At 38.1% G+C, this 21,128-nt stretch overlaps 1 protein-coding gene across 1 annotated transcript in view; it reads left to right on the top strand.

Annotated features, from left to right (window-relative positions):
- Window positions 1-21,128, top strand: part of LOC135219429 (small nuclear ribonucleoprotein Sm D3-like) — a 134,346-nt gene that overhangs the window by 93,970 nt on the left and 19,248 nt on the right. Inside the window, exon 2 of the mRNA XM_064256208.1 lies at window positions 246-380. Coding sequence (XP_064112278.1) covers window positions 255-380 — 126 coding nt within the window. The 5' untranslated portion in view covers window positions 246-254. The remainder of the gene's footprint in view (window positions 1-245; window positions 381-21,128) is intronic.

The raw sequence follows: 21,128 nt of genomic DNA, 5'->3' as shown, positions 1-21,128 counted from the left end.
TGCAGAGAGAAGCAGCAACTAAGGGTGTGTAAACATACTAATCTCTTGAAATCCTTGTTACAGAAGTGAAATCATCTGTTAGCAGAGGTACTATTGTTATACTGTATAATGTAGGCCTTTTAGAGAGAGGTTTTAATGGTTGCTGATTAGTAGATTAATTTTCTCTACAATGGAAATAATAAAAGCAATACTGTACTGTAATTTGAAATGACTGGTTTGTTGATCTTTGACTTTGATAATCTTAGGTTTTCATCATGTCTATTGGAGTACCTATCAAAGTACTGCATGAAGCAGAGGGCCATACAGTCACAGTAGAAACCATGCTTGGGGAAGTGTACAGAGGGAAGCTGTTGGAAGCTGAAGATAACATGAATGTCCAGGTAAGTGTAAAGGCATTTGTACCAGCTCTTAAATATTTATTAATATGTAATCACTTTTAAGATTTTTGCTAGCTTACATGTATGTAAAAGTGAAGCCACCAAAGGGTTAGTCCTGTCAGTGCACCTCATGTGGTGCAGCATTACTTAGGTTCTTTGCAGTGTCCCTTTGACCCCTAGCTGCAACCCCTTTCATTCCTTGAACTATACTTCCATTCATATTCTGTTCTATTCCATTGTACATTCCTCATACATCTTTCAAACTTTTTTACTGTTGATTTCCATTTCAGCACTGTGACCTCATAGGCCCCAGAGCTGTTGTCTGGTGTAGGAAATGAATGTGGAAAGTCAAGTGGTATTTGTTCTTAGGATTCAAAGGCAAATCTAATGCTTGGGTTATATTATATGTACCGTTTATACTCGCGTATCGTGCGACTTTTGAAGCCCTAATTATTTGAGATGAATCTTACCTACTGTTAAATTTAGCTATATCTCCCCGCCGATTAGGCGAGTCGGCATTCAAACAAAAAACTCGAATGGCTGCTCGGATGACTGTCTAGTGTACCTGTTCTCCACCAGGTGTGTTTCGAATGTTTTAGCTCTTTGTCAGAATTCTCCTTGTCGCCATTGCGGCTAGGCAATTGTTGGTATTCTATGAAGTTTGGCTGTTTTACACCTCTTTACGGTATTGTAATTTCATTTTCCTGGGATATCTTCCACCAGAAGTAAAACCAATAACATCAGGCTATGTAGGAATGTTTTGGTGTAACCAGGATGGTGAAATTGGAAGTTTATCAACATTCCTTTGTACTGGCAGGGGTACGGGGTGTGATTTTGGAACTACTAGATGTGAAGAATGTAGGGAATTGTTCTGAGAAATTTATGCCTGAATATGTCAGATATAGGAAGACTGGAACTAATAAATTGCAAAAGCAATTAGTTAGATCAGGGTTTAAACCTGTCAAGCTATCCCTACTCAGACACGGCATTTTAGTAGGCTAGTTTTGACTTCCAATGTAGCTCCGCCTTTTCCCATTCGGTTCAGGAAAAGCGTAACGAGAAGTTGGAACATTAACATATTTTCAGTTCTAATACCATATGAACAGTTTGTGACGGGAACATTCCGAATCCCTCCAATGTGCGCTCATTTTCGCGTTCCCTGTTAGAAGTAAGGTGTTGGTGCCCTCGTCTGTATGTAGCCCGAGCCTAGGACTGCCCTGCGACAGTTGGGAACGTCCGCTGCCAGGGAACCGGGTCGGTTCTCGGGACAATGGGATTCTGTGCCCTCCAATACCTACTTCGCCTTTTTAATGTTCTGATTCTCGTTTAAAGCATTCGCCAAAGTACTGTTAGAGAGTTCACATAAGAACCGTTTCGGTAAGCGTTAATGCTCGCTCCGTAGGCGCATTCTGTCGTCTTCAACAACTAGTTTGAGGTGTTGGCATGCATAGGCTTAATAATATATGATATACAGTGGGGCCTCGTTATCCACGGGGGATAGGGCCCAGAACCCCCCCGTGATAAGTAAATACCCGTGTTATCCTGATACCCCCCTCAAAAATTGCTTAAAACTGCCTACTTTAATAGTTAACCCACCCAAGACCACTATTCCAATGTTTATAACTGCCTACTTTAGTTCAAACACCAAATATGTTTTCAACTATCACCTAAAACTAAATTCAAGACAGTTTTAAAGTTATTGTACAAAATTAGCCTTAAAAAATAAATTAGTATATGTACTACTGTTGATACCTATGTAGCCTACTAGCCTAGGGATTACCGCTAGAAGCCTACATACGCATGGTGGGCCTCTTTTTTTTTTTTTTTTTTTTGTACAAGGAAGAGAGGATGAGTGGTAAGAGAACTATCAAAATATGTAAATCATATGGGTACTCACCAAACATCTATGTTGATTACAAAAGATGGCGACGATTTTGCAGTGCAATCCAGTAATATAATAACGATAATGCTACCAACAGTATGCAGCGAAACATCTTTTCCCTTCGTCACAACACGTTAATACTAGTATATTCCACGTAAAAACCTTCATCTGACCTTTAGGCGTCTTTCCCTATAAGAGTAAAAGAATCAGGGCTTTGGATGCCACATAATTAACTCGTTTATATGGGTACAAATTTAACAAAGAACGGCGCCGCACACCACATTTCATAACAACAACAAACAAACGTTTGTAGGCCAGTGTTGTCAACTGGGAATGGCAATTTCTTGCTAGATTTTGTTCCATAAAAGGCTAAAAAAAATCACATACCGTATATACTCGAATAACGTGCAATCTCCCATATCGTGCGACCCCCTAATTTTCACCAATAAACAGTGGTTTTGTGTTTTGGTCATGATATCCATGTATCATGCAAGTTCATAAGGTTGGTGGTTTAGCCTGCTAATGGCCGAGTCATTCAGATGTGTGCTGATGCTAGTCAATTTTACGGTAATTTTCTTATTAATCTCGATAATTGAACAGAAAATCTCAAGATTAAAAAAAAAATCCCAAGATAATAAAAAATCATTGTAAAAATAACACGCCTTGGAGTCCTTAATCATTCTCTTCTCTCTCTCTCTCTCTCTCTCTCTCTCTCTCTCTCTCTCTCTCTCTCTCTCTCTCTCTCTCTCTCTCTCTCTCTCTCAGGAATAAATACGTACATTCTGTAATTTGCAGTAAATGTGTAGACATTGTGTGCGTGTTTACAAAATGTGCAGTACACACACACATTCCGATGTTTCGGTTTTTGGAATTTTTTCAGATTTCGGAAATGTGAGGTCAGATGCATAATCAAACAAAACACCACTACTGCAGCAAAAACATTTTTTCCCTTTACGTTTTTCATTATTGTTATTTATTAATTACAGTTTTATTTAAATAAATATTAATATAATACTGTTAAATGAATGTGAGATAATTAAATCACCTATAATAAAATAGTGGGACAATTAATACCATATGTTCACTAATAGGTATTTTCAAAACAAACATTCCATAAAACACAAAAAATATATGTACACAATCAAATATAATAATGTTTTGCAGTTCAACTTGTGAATTTTAACAATAAGTATGACTATATAATATATTTTACCATATCGATCTTGAAGTTGAAGAGACGTAAAATTCTGAGGATGGTGCGGGAAAAGGATTTGTACTTTGTGATTACGTATCTACAACACCATGTGGTATTTTCATACCAACTATATTGATGACGCATCGCTACGACACACTGGTGTTTTTCATACCACTATCGTTAAAAGTTTAAAAAAACATGACATAGAATCGACTTTGCGACTTCGTTCACTTTGATATTTTTAACGATACAATAACTATCATTTGTACTACTAAAACCATCTTCACATAAGTAATTTTTCGTAAGATATGTGTTGTTGCAAAAGCTAGCTTATACATAAAAGGCTTTTATAATTTAAGTCATCTTGGATATACATATGCACCCAAACTCATTGTGGGGAAATTTACTACTGTTTCCTCGGATATTGAAATACTTTAGCATCATTCAAACACTTTAATAATATAATGCATAAATACTAGGCTATACATATTTACATCGTATACAAATACTACATACAGTTATATACACATACTTTTATATACAAAGTTAACAGTTATATAAACATACTTTTACATACAAAATTAATCATATGAGTAGTGATCAGACGACAGCTGTGCACTGGACTACGTATGTACTACTTGGAAGATAAAACGAACAAAAATTTTGTTGTTGTTAGTCGCCGGGATAGATTAACATTTTTCCAGAGATTAAAGAGCTGAATTTTGTTTTGAAGGTATGTCAACCGCGATATTATATTATTGTTTTCACGAAGGAATAATTATATAAAGAAAATTATTGAGTAATTTTTTGCCGTCAGCAGTCAGAAAATCACGAACATGGTAAACGTTCAAACCTAGTGCCATCCATGGCGTATGTCTATAAATAGAACAGAAGCAGAGGGCAGTCATTGGATAACAGATCTCCATGGCTACCAACCAACCAATCAGGTGTTAGTTATACTACTCTGTAATTTCTTAGAATGAACGTTTACACACACGAAGCTAACGATGATGTATGTGTTTTGCATACAGTACGTAGTTTTAGTTTTTATTATTAGTGTAAGTATTTTACTGATTTCATGAAGAATAGAATGATTCCTTCTCATTACTTTGAATGCAAAATGGCTTGAAGATTCTTCCGCAAAAAGAAGAGAAAAAAAACAAAAAAAAATTCCTTAGAAGATGATACCTATTTACTAACGCGGTTGACATACCTTCAAAACAAAATTCAGCTCTTTAATCTCTGGAAAAATGTTAATCTATCCTGGCGACTAAACAACAAACAAAATTTTTGTTTTTGCTCTCTCTTTTTTTACTCTCCTTCCAAGTAGTACGTACGTAGTCCAGTGCACAGCTATCGTCTGATCACTACTCATATGATTAATTTTGTATATAAAAGTATGTGTATATAACTGTTAACTTTGTATATAAAAGTAACTTTGTATATAAAAGTATGTGTATATAACTGTATGTAGTATTTGTATACGATGTAAATATGTATAAGCCTAGTATTTATGCATTATATTATTAAAGTGTTTGAATGATGCTAAAGTATTTCAATATCCGAGGAAACAGTAGTAAATTTCCCCACAATGAGTTTGGGTACATATGTATATCTAGATGACTTAAATTATAAAAGCCTTTTATGTATAAGCTAACTTTTGTAACAACACATATCTTACGAAAAATTACTTATGTGAAGATGGTTTTAGTAGTACAAATGATAGTTATTGTATCGTTAAAAATATCAAAGTGAACGAAGTCGCAAAGTCGATTTCTATGTCATGTTTTTCCTAAACGCGTTGACTTAAAGGAGAACGTTATTTTGGTTGTTTTATCACTGGCACAAACCCATAACATGCAATGTATGTATGATAATTCTAAACTATTATTCACTACCAAAATAACGATGATATTTTGTATTGAAAATTAATGTTACGTATATTCCAAACATTATTACTACGTAGCATGAATAGTACTATAAAAATTTCGAAAGATAATCTTGCTGTGAACGCTACCATAATTTGATTTTCATATACGTACGTACATTTTGTCAGCTGGCTGGCCTCGCATAGATAAAATTGATTTCACTGATATGGAATTACTCCACGAATAGCCTTTTTATTATGAAGATATGACGATAATATATAAGGTAAAAAATGCTTTTATGTATTTCGTTTACGCTTCGTCGCCAATAACAAACAGCAATACTTACGATAATCTATGACAAATAGCGTTTGTATGACTTCATTGTTCAGAGAAGTTATATACGAATACTGCCAAAATAATAATGAAGTTCGAATTAATTTTAGCCTTAATGTTATTAATACTGTAATAACACTACCACTACTATTAAAATTTCTAAAAGTTTATCAAAACAAAAAATGTCGCTTTGAACGCAACCGTATACATAAACCATTTTCTTACGTAAAGGTATATGCTTACATTTTGTGGCTGGCCACTCCGACGATAAGTTGAGTGCAATGATGTGGAATTATTCTTCGAATAGGCTATTTATTATGAAGATATGACTATAATATATATGGTAAGAATGGTTTTATTACCTTTATTGTCAGTTAATATCATAATGTGAATGTTTGTGTACGTTGGTGGTTATCGCACTGCAACTACGCTTAGCCTACCAATGAATGTCGTACATAAACCTTGAATAGGCTATTTATTTCGAAGATAGGACAATAATATATTAGGTGAGAATGGTTTTATTACCTTTATTGTCAGTTAATATCATTATATGAGTCTTTAAATAAATGTTGGTAGTTATCGGACCACAGCCGAGTGTTAGCCTACCGAAAAACATCGCATATGCAACACAACAAACCCGTGATGCAGCGATTCATACCAGTGATGTAACATGAGAAACGGTCCAAGAAAAAACCCGTGATTAACTGGATCCGTGAATAAGCGATGCCCCACTGTAGGTGTAGACTTATTATTGAGATGATAATGTATCTGTAGCGAGTTTTACACGTTTAGATATGTCGACTCGGTCGACTGTTATTCTAAATTCTTGTATACTAGCATATTCTTTTGTCTTCGTAATGCTTGTGTTTGTTCTTTGCATGCTTCCTCTTCGGCTATCGGCAAATCTCTTACTACTGCCTCGATTAATGTTTCTCTTTCAAGTCTACACTGTATAGTATCTACAGTTCTCGCCGAGTTAGATATTCTAGCTTAAGAGATTTCTAACTTAGTTTCATATAGGAATGCTTTCAAGTATGTATGATCGCTTTCGGACGAGGCGGGAGCGTTGTTGTGACTCCTCTCCCAGGCGCCTCGTTCTCGCTCTCCCTCTGTCGACTCATGTGGACTGCAGACCAGGGTTCCCAGACGTACAATAATTTGACCCTCTGCACGATAAACGATTATTAATCAAAATACGATAATTTGAAGAGATTTGGGACGATAATTTGGTCTGATACATATGGGAACGCTGCTGTGGACGTTGTTGACTTGGTATGAACACAGTTGAATCGTGCGAAGTGGGAACTTGGCCGAGTCTCGAGTCTCTTAAACTGTCTTTCTCTCATTGAGTCATGGTGAATTCGTTACAGCACTTAAGCTAGTGTCACCTCTCATTGATAAGTGTTGCTTTTTGTCGCCAAGGGTTGCGGAGAAAGAGCAATCCTTTAAGCTCTTTGTTTACCTCCTGTCAGCAGCTGTCTCCTTCCGTCAGTGGAATTGGAGGAACTAGTTTTGGGCCGGTCGGCGTTTGTTGCCACGTTATGCCTTCCTGTATTCTCATTTTGTTGAGGATAGAGGCCTCATAGAGAAGCATATATCTTGATTGTCTTAGGTATTTTGGCGAGCGTATTTTGGTGCACTAAATATTGGAGAAGGGAATCAACACTCCAATTTGAGAGCATTTCATAATTTTTCTTGTCCTCGGACACAATCTCGCTTTGTGTCTGCCTTGGCTTGTCGTCTTGTCTTTTAAAGTCGCGGAGAGCCGAAGGCCGCGCTTTGCTGTACAACACTTATTGGTCCTTTAAGCGTCTTTAATAGGAGGTTTACTTTTTTTCTCTTCCCTGTGGGGAAATGAACTTGAGACAGACATGCATGCTGATGGATTTTCAGTCTAATTTGAGTTATTATCTTCTATTTACGTTGTCTCGTCCCTGCGACTTCTTAGAGAGGTGGAGAGGAAGTAGCTAAAACAAGTAACTCATTTCTGATGCCGCAGGGTAATGTCCTCATGCTTATACTCGCTCTGTTTGGAAGTGAAAACACTTTCGCTCCCTGTCTGATTATGCAGTTCGGGATTATCTATTGGTAGTCTTATTTTATACCTTTCGGGGATAAGTGCAGATTCAGGTTCTGGGATATGGATAGTTGCAGCCTCCTAACATGCATGGAGAGACTTGGTGGGACCAGTATGTTATATGGCAGAGATGGTGAAGGGCAGTTGTGATTCTTTGTGATTGTCCTCCACTGGTTTATTCTCCTCTTATAGCTTTCCTTGTCTTCAGCAGAGATCTCTCATAAGTCTTTTAGTAGGAGATTGTATATAGAGGGAATGATGGTCCAAGGGTAATTCTTTAGGAAGACACCCGTAAGTAATTGGAGATATTCTTGGACATTTGGAGACTGAATAACAGCAAGTGTCTGCCCATATACTCTTTGGTTTTCTAGCATGGTTTTAGTGCCTTTCCAAAGAATGGTCAGTCTTCTGGTACACATGCAGAATGTATTCATTCCACTTACCATACATCCACAGTCTTGCAAGTTCCTTCAAAGGGTTTTTACTAGAAGGTATTGCTGTTCTGTGCACTTTGTTTGGGATAGTGTGCAGCCCTCTATAAGTTATGTCAGGGACTTGTTGCCCATTGGTAGATGGTGTCGACTTTAGGAGGAAGACACTGCTACTGAATCAGTTATTCAAGGTAGCCCACTCTGTCAACAGTATTCCAAAGGCCAAGGACCTGTTGCTTCTTCTGGCCCAATTTCTATGCACTATATTGTTAATTCTTTATATCCCCATTCTTATCTAGTGATGTGGGGATGATATTTAATTATGTATGCTTGTCGGTCAAGATGAACAGGCATGTGGTGCTTGAAGATTTTAGACCGGAAAGAAACTTCCTATATGGTAAGGGCTTTTCCTCATTAGGAAACATGGCCTTATGGGTTATTTTCAGATAATCATGCTCAATTAATGTATGGTTTCAGCGTAAGAATTACGACTTACAAATAACTTTAATTAAATTTGTAAGTAATCCAGAACCAACTTTGGCTCCAGGTCTGTAGGAGAGACACTTTAACCAGGAATCGTCCATTCGGTTCTTAAACCTAAGTCCAAGTTTTGGTCTTTTCCCTCTGTCATGCAACACAGAGTTTAACTAGTGTCATTAACCTTTCATGCAACATACATAGAATGGTCAACTACACCTGGTAAAACTTTTTAGATGTCAGGGCAGTGGAAAGACATCAGGATGCTTAGCAGGTTTATTCCCGGTCAGAAACAAAGTCTTTGTGGGAAGTTTGCTGCTTTGAGTGAAATGAAACAACATATTGGTTTGATCATCCATTGTGTGGAAGGACAGTGTTTTAGCAATTGGGGATTCAGGAAGACCAACTGCCTACAAGGGCCCTGACATCCATAAGTTTGGCACTTGGGTGGATTTAAGGAACACTCATTTAGCTTCCTAGCATGTATGTGAACAGGGACAGCTGAATGATTATACTACTACTACTTTGTTGGCCCTCAGGCTTGAGCAGTGGGTTTCCTTAAATTTTGCCTAAATCAACTCTAAATTCTATTGAGCAATTTCATGTTCAAGAATTGCTTAGTCTCCTGAAGAGCCCTTGTAGCCTTAGGGCAAAACTTTTCAGAATTTCCAATGCTCTTGGTAGATGTCTCATTCTTCCGTTGAGAAGAAATCAACTCATCTACATAATTGCATACAGTTCCATTGACGTAGGCATCTCCTTAACTGCTTGGAGAGGTTAGAATGTCCCCTCCCAATAATAAGATTTTCAAGTTGTCATAGGATCTGTCCTTATTTAAAACTGCCATGGCCTGGGGTCAGAAGTAGTGGTCTGTGTGTTGCTGAGGGTACCATTCTGGAGGAATTTTCAGCACCTGGAACCTTGTAGACGTCGATGTTTTCTGTTTAGAGGAGATTAGACTTATCACTGTCTACTTCCAAAGTTATCGTTCTATACGTGCTTTCCTCAGTATTGCATCAAGTACTTTTAGATCTTGCTGAGTACCAGCACTGTAAGGTGTTGAGATTGAAGCCCCTTCATCTCTATATCAGTCTCTCTCTGGAGTTTAGATGCAGGTCTAAACTTTATCTGAATTTACTGTAAAACCTTTTATTTAGCAGTGGTTAATAAGTAAATTTGCTGCCAGCACCCTTCTTTAAGCTGGTGTAAGGGAATGCTATTTTAGCTTTCTGCCTTTAGAGCTGAGGGTGATGTTAAGGCTATGCTTTACAGTTCCCTGTAAGAATTCCAATCTAACCCCTTGGGGGGGAAAAAAAGAGGAAACTTCTCAATCCTGTTGGGCATTTAAATTTAAAGGTTAAACCTAGAATATTTTTATCATCCTTTTAGAGACCTTGAACATCTTTGTCAAAGGTAAATGGTGGAAGAGGCAAAATTAACCTTTGGTTTTGTGGTTTTAAGAAAAACAATGTTGTGGTCAAAGGTTAGCCTGGAAGAGGCAAAAATCAACCTTTGGTTTGGGGTTTTAGAAAACCTAGAATGTATTTATGAAGGTTAAGCCTGGAAGAGGCAAAGTTAACCTTTTGTGTTATGATTTTTAGAAACTTTGTCAAGGAACACAAGGTCCTCTGTGACATAATGGATAGGCTAGTGTATGAGAACTAGCTTCATATCTTCTACCTTATTGAAGTTAAACATTCATAATGTGAGCAGCAGTTGTAACTTCATTCAGTGTTAAGTCAATTTGTCGCTCCATAATAGGATTGATGTGTCACAGTATTAGTACAATTCAGTTTTTGCCTGATCACTACCTTAAGTATACAGAATTATGTTTGAAAACAGTAAAGCCCTTAATCTGCTATTCGTAGTGGGTAGTCTTTTCCTGAACTGAAAAAGAGCAATTCTTTAGGCTCTTTTGTTTAAATCCTGGGGTTTTAATATTTTGGGGAGCGTAAAGGTACAAATTTTGTATAGGAGTGTACTTTTATATTGTAAAGGTATTCATTTAAAGTGACTGTCATTTGATAGGGCTTTTGGATCCAGGCACAGGGGTCCCTCATACCGCTTGCGTTTCATGCTGGCTGAATCGAAGCGGTTTTCTCCGCAAGGCTATTCTTTGCTGCATACGTATGAGAGCCTTGCTCCCTGAATGGAATCCAACTTCTGGTGGTAGTAAAATCCACCAAGGATTCCAGATCAGGTGAGAATGTTTAGGGTTTCGTATAAGAAACCTTTAGCTCGAATGGCTGAGCGGAATTTTGTCTAGCTGCGCCACCCACCATCCTCTTCTTAATGTGGGAACCAGCTAAATTTAACAGTAGGTAAGATTCATCTCAAATAATATAAATTTTCTTAATAAAATTTATTATTTGGATACTTACCTACTGACCCACCCACCCTCCCCACAACTTAGTGGGCTGTCAAGGAGAATTCTGACGAGCTAAAACATTCGAAACACACCTGGTGGAGAACAGGTAAACTAGACAGTCATCCGGGCAGCCATTCAATTTTTTTGTTTGAATGCCAACTCGCCTGATCGGCGGGGAGATATAGCTAAATTTAACAGTAGGTAAGTATCCAAATAATAAATTTTATTATGAAAATTTATATGTTGGAACTAATTTTAAGGGGGTTGCATCTTACATGAGATATAAAATTCGAGTAGTATGTGATAATCATATATTAGTATCATGATAAAGTACAAACATAATAGATATGCATCTTTTCCATGGATGTTTTAAAAAGTTTTGCTTTCCTTCACTGCATCCAATAATAATATATGTATTTTCATATTACTTTTTAGAAAAGTTTTGCTTTACTTCACTGCATCCAATAATATTATATGTATTTTCATATTACTATTTGTTTGTATTATTAAATATAAACAAAGCAATCAGTGTTTTGTTTTGGAAATCAGCTTAGGGCAATTGCGAAGTAAGTTTGTTTTGCTGTGTTGAACTCAAATCAGAGCAACTTTCTTGCCTCTAGTTAGCGCAAATGAATCTTGATACTCTGTTTATATGAGACAAGGTTATTTTACGTTATACAAACTGTTTTCAAATGGAAATATCACTTGAAAATGTATCGTTTATATGAACTAAATTTAGTTCTTTTTTTCGTTAGTAGATGGCGCCAAGGGCATATTTATTGTGTAAACAAAAATCAACATTCCATTCGATATTTTCACTTTATCTCATGAGAATACTACAAGCTTTGCGTATTTATCTTTTATTGGAGTGAAAACAGTAAAATGTGTTCTTTTCATGCCCAATAGTTTTGATTAAAACACGTTTCTCTCAAATTTTGTTTTCAGTCTAGTTTGATGGTACTATACCGAAGTTTGCGAAAGTTTCATCCACGTTGCTGATGCATGACAATAGTTGTTAGTGTATCAACGTTCTTTCTTCGACTTCAGCTAAAACTTGCAGGTTAAATTTAGCAGTACAGTGGGCTCCCTGTATTCGCGTTCTCCGGATTCGCGGACTCACACATTCGCGAATTTCTCTTGGGAACGTTTCCCCGCATTATTCACGGAAAATTCACGCATTCGCGGTATTTTTCTGAGAAATATCCACAATTTTTTTTTTTTTTTTTTTTTTTTTTTTTTTTTTTTTTTTTTTTTTTTTTTTTTTTAAATCATAAAATGCACTTTTTGTGACAAAACTATTAAAAAAACCAAGTATGAAAATTTTTAGTGGTTTTTCTTGAGTTTTAACTAACAAAATAGGCTGTTTTTAACGCTTTTATGGGGGCTCCAAACATTCGCGGGTTCGAACTATTCAAGGGGGGGTTTCTGGTACGCATCCCCCGCGAATACGGGGGGGACCACTATATCCCCTTGCCGATCTGTTATCCATAGCGAGTAAGGCTATAATTCTATTATCGTGCATCGGCAACAAACAACCATAGATGAAGTTGAGAGAATATGATTTTAATCAAAACTGTTGTTTTCACACTGATAAAAGATAAGTAATGTAACTATAAAGTTCATACTATGATGAAATGAAGTAAAAATAGCAAACGGAATCACGTAATATTTTTACATGCCCACAATGCAATCTGTTAACGAAAAAAAAATACTTTAGTTCACAAGACGTAAAAAATACTTTAGCTCACAGGACATATTAAATTCATTTTTAACTAGATATTTTACACTAACTAGAAAAAAGGCAATTAGCTCCAAAATGAGTTAAATACGGAGAAATACTCGTATTCACCATCAGCTGTTATCCAAACCAAAACACTGACCGCTTTGTTAGTATTTTATGATAAAATATGAGAATATATACAATATTGTTGGATACTGTAATATATAACTTTCTAAAAGAATCAGAAAAGATGCATATTCATTGTGTATTTATTTCATAAATATACGTAGCCGTCAGCAGCCCTACATTGCTCAAATAGGTATGCCGATGTCAGTCTAAATCTGATTCCCGTTTCGTGTGTGTGTTTTGTCCTCGATATGTAGTAGTCAGTATGCATTGAAACTCCAAAATTGGCTTTTATTAATAAATTACTAAATTATATCGTATATGTAGTATACAGTATACTGAAGGCTAGGCTACTGTATTCGTATACATATAATAAATGTAACTTGATATCATTGTATAGGCGAGGCGAACTTGTTACATGTTATTCAATTTCTCTTTGTACTGAATCATTATAGGCCAATGTGCATTGAACCTAGAGAATTAGCTGAAATTAATAATTAGTATATCATATATATATACTCTAAAGTATGCTGTGTAGTGTAGGCTAGGCTAGGCTACCCTAACCTATATGTAAAGATGGGTCTGATTACCCTAGTGTAGGCTACGCTAGGATAATATTCTTACGGTAAATTAACATGGGCCGATGTCCAAATCGATTTATGAATGGTTGTTTGTAACCAATTCCGGTAGTAAGTCGAGCACTACCTGTAATATAAAAATATGTCAGTCCTATTCTCATTAATGTTATTTGTAACATAACTATGGTAATTTATTATCGTACGATGGTTGAAATGCAAGCAAAAAGGCTGTTTTTATCGGATTGGTTGTTCATAGCAAATCAGCTGTTTCTGGCTGTGTGCATTTTCCAAACAAGTAAGTATGCCATGACCACCAATACTTTTTGCATTCTCATTTACTTTTTTAAACTTAACTAGAAGATGGGATAGATTAAGAGATGGAGGAAAAGGGGTTAGCCTAACTAAAAGCTGGAATAGATAAAGAGGAGGAAAAGAGGTTAGCCTATTGTTAAATTTTGGTCTTGTAAATTTAACTCGCATGATACGTGAGATAAGTGATGAAATCATTTTTTGAGGATGAAAATTTAGGGGTCGCGATGCGTGTTATGCGAGTGTATACGGTAAGTCAGTTACCACTTGAAATTAATTTAGTTTAGTACAATATAAATAAAGAATTATATAAAAAGAAATATAAATGATAAGTTTATTTGCCTTTGGTAAATAAAAAGTTGTATAGTACAATATAAATAAAGAATTATATAAAAAAAAATATAAATGAAAAGTTTATTTGCCTTTGGTAAATAAAAATTCGTGGTGCGCGACAAGTGGAGGAACATTTAACTCGTAAATTGTTGACAAACACATATTTTGATTTAATCGGCTGACCCTTTCGATTGTCCGACTTATCTGAAATCCAGATTAATGGGGTCCAGTTTAATGAGGGTTAACTAGTAACAAATGGAACTTTTTTGGGCAGCTGTGAACCTTGAAGTTGGAATTACAGTTTATGAATGTACACCAGCACTACAGATTTTATTCAAAAATTAACACTATAAAATGTTCAAGAGAGACAGATTTGGAAGAAGGGAGGAGTATTGTTTATATTTAATGGATAATACTTGAATCCAGTTGACTGTTAAGTAGAGACCTAAAAGGAATGCAGGAAGTTTTCTTAATCTTGAAGGAAACATCTATATACATCATGTATTCAAGTGCCATTATTGTAGTAAACAAACCCAGGTACCCAAACCAGAGCTTTTTATCATCATCCCACCACAACCACCCTGCTTGAATTATGATGCTGAAGGAAAAAGTGTCGAGTGATGGCAGGGAGAGATCCTCCCTTCCCCCAATTCATCCCACCCCACCGTGTTATCACAGTTAGTCGACCTTGTTACCAAGTTTTAGCAACCAATTCAAGCTTGCTTTAAGAAACTGCTTAAAAGATTAACTTATAAAAGTAACTAACCAAGTAATTACAAAGGTATTAGTTTCACTTATTTGCAGCAGTTTAGATTAAAATTTTGTGGTACTGACACCAATATTGTGTATGTGCATCAGTCTGGCTCCCAAGCGAGAGGGTTAGGAATGACTCTGCAGACAATTTCATTCCGTTTCTGTGACTCCTGGTGTTGGCAGCAGTTGTTAATTTATATTTGCCTGTTATTGGACTTCAGTATCCAAACTGAAAGTTAAGTAGCTTTAGCCAAAAGCTTCAGGATGAGTGTTTCCTTATTTTCTTGCTTCTTACTGAAGTAGCACACACACAGTTTGCTTTTACAACAAAATTGCAGTTAATTGATGAACTGCTCTTTGATGAGGGCAGACTATAATGTAAACGTTGGTTTGTCAAACCAAAGTTTACGTTTGTTATGGATCTAATACTGTTTGAGGACGGAACCCCCACCGATAACCGGGGATTGTCTGTATTAGTATATTTTTAAAGTAAATTTAAATGCTTATCACTTTCCTTTCCAGAATTGTTTAAATGATTGAGTATAGTGTAGCAGGGGAGAATTTTACTTATGGGCTTTTGGAGCACAGTTTAGCCAAGATTCCAGTAAAAGCAAGAATAGATTTATAAATTATGAGAAGTACTTTACATTGTAAACATACAAGGACCCACCAAAGAAGGAATCATCCCTCTGGAGAGCTGTACATTAAACCAATCTAAGGGAACAAAGTTTAATGTTGCTTTAGTGGTGCCTACGCTGAGCTGGGATCGACGTAGACAGCTACTAGTTAGCCTAACATCATCATACGTCTGGTGCCCAAGCTATTAGCTCGCTTGGCACTGAACTAATACCTGGTTGATCCTATCTTAAGTCATATGCTTAACTCAGTTTAAGTCATGCATTTATCATACAAGTAACTGAACGCCTAGTTGTGGCCGAGCTGCTATAGCTCTCGAGTTTCCATCACAGGGAGCCGGGTGACGGCCCAGTGGCAACCAAATGATCACCCAGTGGGAGCTGAGCACTCAGTATAGTATAAATTACACAGGTGCCTTTCACAGCTTGAATTATTTTCTTGTAGCACATGGCCACCGAGGGCTAGATAACACTGCACCAGCTCCTTGTGTCTTTCTCACCTGCTACTATCCCTTTCATTTTATCCACTTGCTTCTTTGCTTGGCTCCCTCACCTCCTTCCTGTACCATTGCCAGATTGTGTTGGGGTTAGCAATGTTAACCCTGTGCTAGTGAAGTGTTGTGCAGTGGAGGAGGTGGCTGTTCATCCCTCAGTTCTCCTAGACGGAAGGTCACTGTCAGACTTGTATGCACCTGGGAGGAGGCAAATTGCTAGTTGAAGGGAGGTTGGGGGTTTGCACTTTAGTAGTTGCCTCCTCAGTCAAACCAATTGGTGGTTCCAGGTATTGACAGACAACCATTGGAAAGGCATCTATTGGGCGTATAGTGAAGATGACGACTTTCCAGCTCCTCAGACTCCTAAACCCAGTCCGTGTCAGACTTTCAAGCACCAGAAAAGCATAATGAAGTTCATAGGAGTCTGAAGGGTTTGCCCATGGATAGTTTCCCCTCAGTCAAACCTGTTGTGCAGTTTCAATGGACAACCATTGAAAAGGAGGCCATAAAGTGCACTTTCCCTGACTTGTTGAGTTATTAATCCTAGACAAAGGTCAATGTGAACTCCTCTACATCTGGGAAGAGGCAAGCTGTAAGTCCAAGGGAGGCCAGTCGGTTTTGCCCACAGGCAACTACTCCCTCAACTGAACCTGTTATATGCTCCGGGGACTCAGAGGACAGCCACTGGAAACATCCAAGTGAATGTTTATAATTTATCATCTAGTGACTTGACTACTTCCGATTCATGTAAGTGTTGGCACTCTCGAAAGTCTTCCAGGCCATTGAAAAGGCCAGCAGCCCTGGAGTGCGAGCTTCCGCTGCCATGTAAGCACTCTAGAGATCAGGAGCTTAGTCCTGAGCTGTCTTGCTGTTTTTGGGGACAAGATAGTAAAGTCTCCTGAGTCGTTCATGCCAGTGTCTTCTAAATGCACGGTAGAAGTCAAACACAAAGTATTAGAGAAGTATTCAGTGAGTGGTGATCATGAAGTGGTTTTTCAATGCCCAGTGGGAGCCAAGCGTTCCAAGGTAGCTCGTTTAGTGTGTTTTGAGCATCTGGTGGGAGCTGAGCACCCATCATCTGCCAAAAACCCGATGGGAGCTCAGTGCTCAGCAGGAGCAGTGTGTGTGTTGTGTTGTGTTGTCTGAGCGCCCGAGGGAAGACAGCGTCCACGAATGTTTATCAAGCAGTGACAGTGTAACCTTCACATGGATTTTCTCCAATCTGGAATTTTGTTGGACTGTGAGTGTTCCCAGGTCCCCCCCTCCTCCTGCTTCGGTGCTTGTTGCACCTTCACAGTCGTACTTGGTTGTATTAAGTGCTTCTGGTGTCCAGGATAATTTTTTGGACACTTATCAGCTGTCAACTTGACAGTATTTTGGATCTTCTGAAGAAACCTGCTGTTTCTCAATGACTCCTATTTTGCTTCCTCTGGTTTTGTCGGAGGAAGATGATGATAACGTTCAGGAGCAACCATTGTATGCATGCGTCTCATTGCGGAAGTACATTTTATTCAGTTGTCTATCGTTCTTTTCTCTAGTGGCTCCCTCTTCACCAGGTTTTGTATATTGTGATGAGGTATGTGTTATGTGCTGCTGGACTGCCAAGGATGGTCCTGTCATGTTTATCTAAGAAGCTGCTGTCAGCCATTGACAGTTGGTTGTCAGAGGAGATGAGTATTGGCAAACGGGTTTTGCACTCCCCTTTCTTGCCTTTAGAAGAGAAGGTACCTGTCTTACGCCACACCAGACGGATTTCTCTGGTCTTGTTGAATTTTCTAGAGGATCAACTTTCACATCAGCCAAGTTATTAAATGTTCACTTCTTCAGAAGTAGATCATCTTGTAAAGGACTTCTTTAAGATGTTTGAGATTTTTGCTTGTTAAACTGGACAATTGGTACCCTATCAAGAAAGATTGAAGAATGCACATCTCTTCTAGACAGTATTGCAGCAGATTGGTTGGAAGCTCTCATGTGCAGAAAAGGCAGTCAAGGATGGCACACAGGAGCTGGCTGCCATCCTTTTTTGTTTGGCATTCTGAAGAAAAGAGGCCTGTTGTGCTTTTTCACCATCAAAGGAGTGCCTTTTTCACAAATATCTTCTCTTTTTGTGCCACTGGATCATAATGGTCTTTTTGCTAGTGCTACAGTACAGAGTGTAGCCTCGAATTTACAGAAAAAGGCTACTTCAAGACCCTCTTACTCAGTCTGCCAGGCACCCTAGGGAGTCGGGACATAACCTGACGATTCTGTTTTCCAGGAATGTCTTGACTGCAACAATATCCCTTTCGAAGCAGTAGATCAAAGGGTCATCTCAGCAATAACCTCTTTTTGAGCTCCCTTTCAAGAAGACCTCCACTAGATCATCCTGTAGCAAGTAAGGAGACTGTCCTCCATGTACCAATTGGAACTAGGCTTCTTCAATTTGGTGAATATGGGACACAAAGAAAGTAGAGCCTTATCTTTTAAAAGTCCTCAGAGAGGGATCCTCAAAACCTTTCCTGCAAGAACCTCTCCTTTTGTCAACTCTCATTCAATTCACAGCCTACCACAGGCTTGGAGAGATTTTTCAGGCCTCTGAGCAGAGGGAGACTCCATGATCCAGGAGGCCACAGAAGTAGTGAAAGACCTCTTCAGAGGGATTTTCCAACCGTCTTTTCGTTGTACCCAAGTCATGGGGAAGGTGGGGGGATTGGTTGGTTAAGATACCTATCCTGTTTGCCCCTTCAGGGAATCTATGTCTTCCTTTTTGTGGCCATACCATCCCTGTAGCATGTACATCAGATTCCATGCTATAGTACAATCAGTAGAACCTCCTCTCCTCATGCCCTTTATCATGATCAAGGGGGAACTATACAATGTTCACACTAGCTCCAAGTTACTTGACCTGCATCATAGTTCATGAACCTGCTCAGTTTTGGGTGGATTCTACAGGATCCTCCCACTCTTCAAGAGACATATGCTGAGGTGGTCTGATTTTCACCGGACTCACTCCATTCTGTATGGGAGATTATCGTTGAGAGGTTTTCCTTACATATTGCAGAGACCATTACAAGTCTTGTTAGTGAATCTTCTCATACTATCTTCCAGATTTGGAGATCGACTTTCCAAAGCTAGTTTCTTGGGCTGTGCATCTCTTATGCGAGACATCTGTGTCCCTTTTGCAACAGAGAATCATTTCGTTTGCATCACTTTCTTTTTCTTTAAAAGTTCCTGACATGCCCAAGCAAGGAAAAAGGTTATTTGCTCATCTTCCCTGGGATTTTTGTCAAGGACAAGGACTTGCCCAAGACCTGGATCCTTCACTTTCTCCCTTGAGAGTTTTGTGGACATGCGTGTCTTCCTGGGGCACCAGACTTCACCTGAGCTCATAGCTAGTCTGGCATCCTGCTTTCCTGCTGCCAATAACACCCCGGCACCAACTTTTGCTATGACATTAGCACTTGCTCTGAGGAGACTAGATTGTCCATTCTATTAGGAAGTTCAGATTCAAAGCTGTCCAGGAACTGTGTTGTTTTAGCAAGAGCTAGTCTTTGGTTAGAACTCCTGATGACAACTACAGTAGTGCAAGCTCGTTCTATGGGAACCTAAAGTGCTCTCTGGTGCTGAGGAGGAATAGTGTGCTCTCTGCCTGGCGGGATGATCTGGTATTTTCTAGAAAACCAGAATCCCAGACCATTGATAACCTGGGATATAATGGCAGTTGTGCATGCCATGCCCCAAATAGGACATCATGCCTTTTACCCAATGGAAGAAGCATTTACCTCCTTTTAGCAAAAGCTAAAGATGTTAGAACAGCCTCTACCTCATTAGCTTGCAAGTGCTATATACCTTACATACACTCAACATTCGACCTACTGGTAGTATGATGGTTCTTCGTTTCTCATGATTTTGAGAGGTTTTAAAAAAGTTTAAGATTTGGCTGTACCTTTAAAATTTAGTAATGGCATGGTATCGTGAAAGGAAGCATAGGGTTCTCTCATATTGCCCAAATCTTCACCTTGTGAAGTGTCGAAGTTTCAGGAGCCAGGAGGGTACAATATATGCAGAGCACTCAGCGGTTTCAGTGGAGGGTTTGTGGTTTTACTTCAGTGTAGGTGATAACATAATCTGGTTGTTTTTATTATGGTACTGCACCCATGGCAAGGGCACCTTTAAAGGTTGGCTAGTCTTTGGATACAGTATTTCTGTGGCCGCATAACTTTCACTGATGCTTTGGTAGTGATCAGAGTACTCCTCTACTACAAAGATTCCCCCCTTAAGTAGAGGCAAATCTTGGCTCTACTGCAAGCTCTCGTGACTAACAAGAAACTAATTATTGTTTCAGTGCTAGCAGCTTTTCTATTTCTAATTCATTGCATTAGGTTATGTATATCTCACTGAATGTATATCTCGCTTCTTGTCAGTGTGGGAATCAGGTATGTAATTACTTAGTAAGTTCCTTAAATAAAAATGACATTTTTACAGCAAAATTTTTTTTATATGAACTTACCAAGCAATTCCATGATCAGAGCCCTCCCTCCTCCCCTCTGATGAACATATGCATAAACAGAATGAGTATTGTCTGCCGAGTCATTCCCAACCCTCTATTTAGCAGGTTAGACTGATGTCACCCACTCAGTATCGATGTCGCTACTGCAAAATTTTAATTTATATTATTATAAAAATGTCATGGGTGTATACCTAGGAGTAAAATGTATTAAAAAATTTTCATATTTTCATCAGATTGAAATTGATATTGAATCTATGTTGTTTGGGAAACAGCACCTGTAACAATTGAATTTGTAACTGAAACCTCTTCTAATTAAAAACATTTTCAAAGCTAGACTTTCAAAAAGCAAACTAGAAGGTTGCAGATTTAGTGGGGAAAGATGTATGTAATATAGGAGAAGATATGCAATATAACTACGGCTTTCATTCATAACCAGTTTTTATGGTCATTCAGGGTTGCTGCATCTAACAAAGAAAAATGAGATCAGATGGCTAAAATAATGGTTTTGTACAATGTTAGTAAATCAAACAAAAAGTATAGAAAAATTTCGGTGCTAATCCACCAAAATACCACTTAGAAACGCTGCAGGAAAGCAGGCAATGATTTTGAGAGAAAGTTAGAATATGGAGATGAATAACACTGCAGGAAAGTAGGCAAATGATTTTGAGAGTCAAAGTTGTTAT

This window comes from Macrobrachium nipponense, chromosome 1, assembly GCF_015104395.2.
Source record: "Macrobrachium nipponense isolate FS-2020 chromosome 1, ASM1510439v2, whole genome shotgun sequence".
In the NCBI taxonomy this organism is placed as follows: Eukaryota; Metazoa; Arthropoda; class Malacostraca; order Decapoda; family Palaemonidae; genus Macrobrachium; species Macrobrachium nipponense.
The sequence above is the reverse complement of the archived record's forward strand: the minus strand, read 5'-3'. Positions and strand labels throughout refer to the sequence as shown.